Below are 6299 nucleotides of genomic sequence, written 5' to 3' on the forward strand. Positions count from 1 at the left end.
TCGATGTACGTTTCATGCGTCTTTACAGTCCAACAGATATTAAAGCAAAATAAAACAATAACTACTTTCTGTGAGAGGTTATTTGAGAAGATGGGTGGAGAGGGAGAAAGTATTTGGGTGGGGCTGCTGGGATGCCAGGGAGCCAGGAGCTGACTCACTCGCTGTCAGAACTGTCCTTTTCTGCACCCAAAAAGTGCCAGGAATATCCTGCATGGAGTGGGGGGTGGGATGGGAACAAGGACCTAAAAAAAAACAGATGGAGCAGATGGGAAGAGCTGAGGGCAGTGCAAAGGATGGGCTCCCTGAGAGGAAAATGGAATTCAATTTGATGAAAGCAAGTTTGATTTGGGCCAAACAAAACAAAGCTACCTTGTAATGTTCATTGGGAAGTAGCACCTTAAGAAAACCATCAAGGGCTGGACACCAGAGATAACCATCAGGAACATCTTTTTTTTTTTTTTTTAATTTATTTTTATATATATTTTTTTTTTCATCAGGAACATCTTGATGCAATTCTCCCGAAGCCTTTTTTGTATGAGCCTGTGCTGGGCTCGGGGAGGGGAAGCTGCAGTGACTCTAAACAACTGCTGAGAAGTAAATGTGGGAGGACAGGAAAAGGCTGGCAGTTAGAGACACAGGAACGACTGCGTGCAATCAGGGACAATCCCTAACCTTGAGCAGGGGCTGAACTGAGAGGAAGGGACAGATGACAGTGGTGTGCTGGAGGTTGTGGGGTAGAGGCAGGAGCTGGAGGCAGTGGGGAGTATTGGTGGTGGTGGGAGAACCCATGCTGCCTTCTCCCATTGGTGAGGCAACATCGACTAGATGAGAGAGGCCTCCCTGCCACATCCTGGCTGATACCTGAGTTGGGCAGAACAAGGAAAGTCAGGGAGGGAATACCTGATCCCACCACAGTCTATGCTGAATCTGTCTCAGCTAAGAAGAAAAGTTCAGGCCATGCTCCCTGAATTTAGACTCCATAAACCTGGGATGTGTTTGCAGGCATGAGGAATGGGAGTTGTCCAGCACCAGAAACTGGAACTTGTAACACACACTCAAATGATTCTAGTGTAAGGGGTTAGGCAGTTTGGCAGGGGAGGGGCTATTTTTCTTAACCTGCAGTTGTGGAAAAGCCTGGAGAAGGGCAACCTCATCTAATCCTTTTACAGAGTGTCTCTTAGTTAACCTGGAAGCAGGTCTTCCTCAAGTCTAACCTAAGTCCTCTCCCTGCCACTATATTTGCCTTGCCTTGCCTGCTTTTCTTGGTCAGACATAAGATGTTGGTAAATCCTTTTCATTCCTATTGCTGGATATAGGTCAGTAAAAATAAGGCACCCCAGGGAGTCGAGTGAAGTTGGAGCTTTTCCTTACTTCTCCTTTATTCCTTGCTACCCTGGAAGATGTTGTCTCCCACTGTGAACTCTGAATTTAGAACTTCTGGGTCACCCATGCAAACGAAGAACATTGTTCCCAGGAGACAGGACCAAGATTCTCCTGTTTGTTTATTCAAGAAGTATTTACCCCAAATTGGCAAGAATATGGAACAACTGGAACTCTTCATACACTGCTGGCGGGGGTGTTAAATGGGACAAGTCATTTTGGAAAAACAGTTTGGTGGTTGCTTGTAAAATGAAAACATAGACTTATCATGTGACTCAGCAGTTCCACTCCTAAGTGTTTATCCAGTAAAAACATGTCCTCCCAGAAGACTTGTACGGAATGTCCAAAGATGTCCGTAGCAACTTTATCCATATTAGCCCCAAACTGGAATCAGCTCCGCTGTCCATCCACACAACTTGTGGTCCATCCGTAGGAAAGACTGGTGTGAGGCACAGAAGAGAACTAATCATTAATGTGATTGACAGCATGGATGAACCTCAAAAACAAGCTGCATGAAAGAAACCTGACACAGAAATGCAAATACCGTTTGGCTCCTTGGTATGAGACTCCACTCTGGATAACAGAAAACACACAACCAGATGGTGCCAGGGCTGGGTGAGGGGTGGGCCAGGCATTGAAGGAAGAGTGATGGAAATTGTCTGCATCTTGATCAGAGTCAGCTACACATGTCAAACAGTTAAGAAGGGTGCTTTTATAGTTTGTAAATTATCCTTCATTAAGAGTGAATAAGTCTTGGGGGCCTACCCAATGGTGCAGCGGTTGAGCGCTGGGTTGAGAAACTGCCCATAGCCTCTGCAGCGCTGGTTCGATCCCTGGTTGCTCCCGGGCCACAGGAGGAGGGTCCCACATGGTGCGCAGACCTCTCCTGCCGCCCGCTGCTCCCCTCAGCAGTGTACCTTGGTCCTTCTGCCTGTTCTGCTCCCAGCTCTGGTACTGGTGAATTCTCTCACCTTCCCGCGCTTCTGACTGTTCCCAGTGCTTGTATAAATAAATTAAGAAAGAGAAAAAAGAAATTAAGCAGCTGAAAATATTAAAAAAAAAAAAGAGTGAATAAGTCTTGTCAAAAAGACAATTTATTATGCTGGGTTGTCATTAGACCAATGAGGCAGATAAAGTCATCAGCACCCCTGAAAATCTGGCTGATAATGATGTTATCAAAGCATTATGTACAACTCAGGAGTAGAGGGAGAAATAGAGAACTTTTTTCTTGTTTACAGAAATAACTTACTTGTGCGCACACAAGGGGTTGGGGGGCTGACTAACAACAACCAGGAAGGACAGATTAGCAAACAATTAGTAGGTGGACTCAGTAACAAGAACCAGCAGGGCAGATTAGCAAACAAGGAGTGGGTGGGCTCAAAAAAAAGAAAAGAAAAGAAAAAAAGAAGAAGAAGAAGAAGCATGGGCCTACTTGGCCCATTATTAATGTAAGAAGTAAGAATGCTATTCCTCATGGCCAAAAGCTTCCAAGATGGTGTCCAGGCTCTTTGTGGAGTTTGGCCTTCATCGCCTATGGGCTTTGTGCTGGGAAATTGGTCACGACTGTAGATGTGATTGATCAGAACAGGGCTCTGGCTGATGGAGCTTGCCCGCAGGAAGGGAGACAGGCCATGCCTTTCAAATGCAGGTCGTTCTCTGACTCATCCTCATGGTGTTTGCAAGAAGTATGTCCACCAAGCCTGGCAGAAGGCAGATATGGATTCAAAATGGGCCGAGAACACTGGAAAGTCAGATTTTAATTGTTATAAAGTCGTGAAGGCGAAGGAAACGAACCGAGTAATCAAGCCGGACATCAAGAAGCTTCCCAAGGCAGCACTTACGAAGCTTCTCTCAAATAAGCTCCCGGTTCTAAGGGTGCAGCTGCAGCAAAGAGATGCTGCAAAGATTCTGGCTGAAAAACTACTGGGGGCAAGAAGGCGCTAGTCCAGAAGGTTCTTGCTCAGATGACGCCTCCAGAAGCTCAGAAGCGCCTCCAGAAGCTCAGAAGCGCCCCCATGGCGCCAGCCCAGAAAGTATCTGCTCCAAAGGCATCTGGCAAAGAAGCATAAAAGCCCAAGACTGTGATAAAAGTAACAAAGATTCTTTCAGTGGGGAAAAGTAAACATCTTTGTAAACTTCGCCTTTCAGAGGCCACGGCAGAATGGGTTACTACTCGTTTATTTCTCAACCTATTCTAACATCAATTATTACATGAATAGATCAATAATATTACTAATGTATTTTAACACAATATTGACAAATATAGGATGCGATTCATATACTTGGTTTTGTGACTTTTTTTTCATGAAACATTTTATTTTGTGTATCTTTCCACACTTGATTATTTTTACTTGTATTGTCTATTGATATATGATTTATCAACTGGTCTCCTTTGTTTGTTTTTTTTTTTTGTTTTTTTGTTTTTTTTGTGGGACCCTTGCTGGTGGCCTGGGATCGAACTGGCGCTGCAGAGGCTGCGGGCAGCCTCGCAACCCAGCGCTCAACCGCTGCGCCACCAAGGGAGGCCCAGGTCTCCTTTTGAGGGACTATTTTTGGGACAATTTTCCATTCCCCAAAAAGTAATAGACATCCTTGCACTTACATGTCATGGGTATATTTCCATATATAAATATATATGGGAGAGACCCAGCAGGACTGAGAAATTTGGTCACGTGGCTTTAGACGGCATCTTAAATAGCTTAGCTAAGCCAGGGGAGAGTGTGGGAAAAGAGGGCAGTTTATAGTGTTAATTGGGAAACTGAAGGAATACAGATTTAAGTTCTGTCTTCTCCAGGGAAAAGAGATAAGGGGATGAGGTCTTCCTGAGATAGATGCTTCCAGAGAGAAATTTACATAGAAACATCAAAAGCAGCATCTGCCCTAGCCTTCAGAGCTCCTCCCTGAAAAGACATATTTTGGGGCGGCAGATTTTTGTTCCCCCAACATCAGGGATTCAGATTCTTATGGGTGCCTTATGTGGTGGAGTAACATCTGAAAAGGTGTGAACTCATACATCTGAGTCATAAGCCAATGTTACCTCATAATAATATACCAAAAATAGAGGGGATTCAGATTCTTATGTTTTTTTTTTTTTTAATTAGAGGAGATTGTTAATTACAAGACACAAAACCAACTGACTGATGTAGTGAAAACTGATTTTTGTTGAAGGAATTCTGCTTGGTTCACAAGATTGCTGGTGAGTTTTGTCACAAGGTGAATTTAGTGACTCAGCTTGAGACGGGAATTTTGGTATAACACCGCTTCTATGGGAAAATGTTTCCAAGTTCAGAAACCTGTTTATAAAGAACTGAAATTCACTGTGGGCAGAAACTACCCATACCTTATTCACTGTTATAACCCAAAGTGGACACTCACTGAGGGTTGGGTGGTCTTTTTTTTTTTTAAGATTTATTTTATTTATTTATGCATACAAGAACTGGGGTGTAGGCCAGAGGTGTGGTGGGGCCGTGAGACGATTCACCAGTGACAGAGTGGAGAGTGGAACAGGCAGATGTACTGAATGAAACACATTGCTGAGGGGAGCAGCAGGTACACAGGGGAGGTCTGCTGCGCCATGTGGGTCAGCTCCCTGGTGGGGATCTAACGCATGCCTCAGTGGTTGGTGATAGCTTGATAGCGCTGAGACTTAACCCCTGTGCTGCCAGGGAGGCCCTCTTTTTATTTTTTTTCAATTGAGGTAATAGTTGGATACCCTCATCAGGTGTCACCACTGTAGCATCACCATCACCACTGGGCTTCTTTCTTCCAATTTTTTTTTTTAACTTACAAAATTAAGTATATAGAAAAATGGAGATCAACAAGTTTTTCCACTTTAAATTACATTTACTCTTCCTTTTCTAATTACAAGAGAACTGCAATGTAGAAATTTAATAGAAAACGTAAAAAACACAGAAAAGTGTATGAGGAAAAAACCATTAATGCTGCATTCAGTCACACCTGTCAGTCTTTCTTCTAGACAATGTCAGCATTTCCATTTTCTTTTTTCCTGAATCTTTTTGATAACTACATTTGGGGATAAACTCCTTTATCGAGGTAGAACAAACTTGATCTGTAGATTTTCCTCTTCTTTCTTAGGATATGTACTTAATAAATTAATATGGTTAATTGAGATCAATACACTTTTCTCCTGGTTGTTCGTTAATCCTAATGGCAGTGCTTTGGGGTAAACTTTTATTGCAATATTGACATAAAACATAAAGTGCATAAATCTTAAGTGTACAGTTTAGTGATTGTCAATGAATACCTTTGTGTTTATCTCTGCAGGCTGAGAGATAGGGAAGATTTCCAGGACTTGGTACTGTTCCTCACCTTCCCCTGCAGTCTGTAACCTTACTCCACTATTCTGACTTCTCTCAGATTAGTTCTGCGTGGACTGGAACTTTGTTTAGGATCCTAACATACTGCATATTTAAGAATTGTATCTTGTTATAAATATTGCTTAGTACTATTCTAAGTATATCATGAACACGTTGCAATTATAATCTGCAACAAAATCATTTTAAATTACTGTTGTAATTATTCAATTCTTTTTTTTTTTTTTAATTCATGAGGGAAGAGGCAGCAAACGGTGACACTAGGACTCAAAGCTCTTGCACTGCAAAAAGGAAAGGTCCAAACCCGGGCGGGCTCCGCAGACGTCCCGCGCGAGGGCCTTGTGCTAGGCACAGGGACGACTGCTGAGTATAAATGGGTCGTGACACGAGAACGCCATGAATTGTCTTAACAAAATCGGTGCATTAGTAACGCGGGCGCGGGATTATTCATGCAACTATTATTAGCCTGCGCGAGACGCATCTGCGGGGCCCGGCCGGGGCTCTCAGCCCGGGTCTCCGCCCCGGGCTCCCGACGCGCGCCGGAGTGGGGGGGGGGGGGGGCGCTGGACACGGGCATACCCCCGG

At 43.8% G+C, this 6299-nt stretch overlaps 1 protein-coding gene across 1 annotated transcript in view; it reads left to right on the forward strand.

The window, feature by feature from the left end:
- Positions 1-3344: 3344 nt before the first annotated feature.
- TRAFD1 (TRAF-type zinc finger domain containing 1) overlaps positions 3345-6299 on the forward strand; it is a gene marked incomplete at both ends in the record, with an annotated part of 9746 nt that continues 6791 nt past the window's right edge. Inside the window, one exon of the mRNA XM_084253191.1 lies at positions 3345-3435. Coding sequence (XP_084109317.1) covers positions 3345-3435 — 91 coding nt within the window. The remainder of the gene's footprint in view (positions 3436-6299) is intronic.

Source organism: Talpa europaea (genome assembly GCF_964194135.1).
Source record: "Talpa europaea genome assembly, chromosome: 14".
NCBI classification, from domain to species: Eukaryota; Metazoa; Chordata; class Mammalia; order Eulipotyphla; family Talpidae; genus Talpa; species Talpa europaea.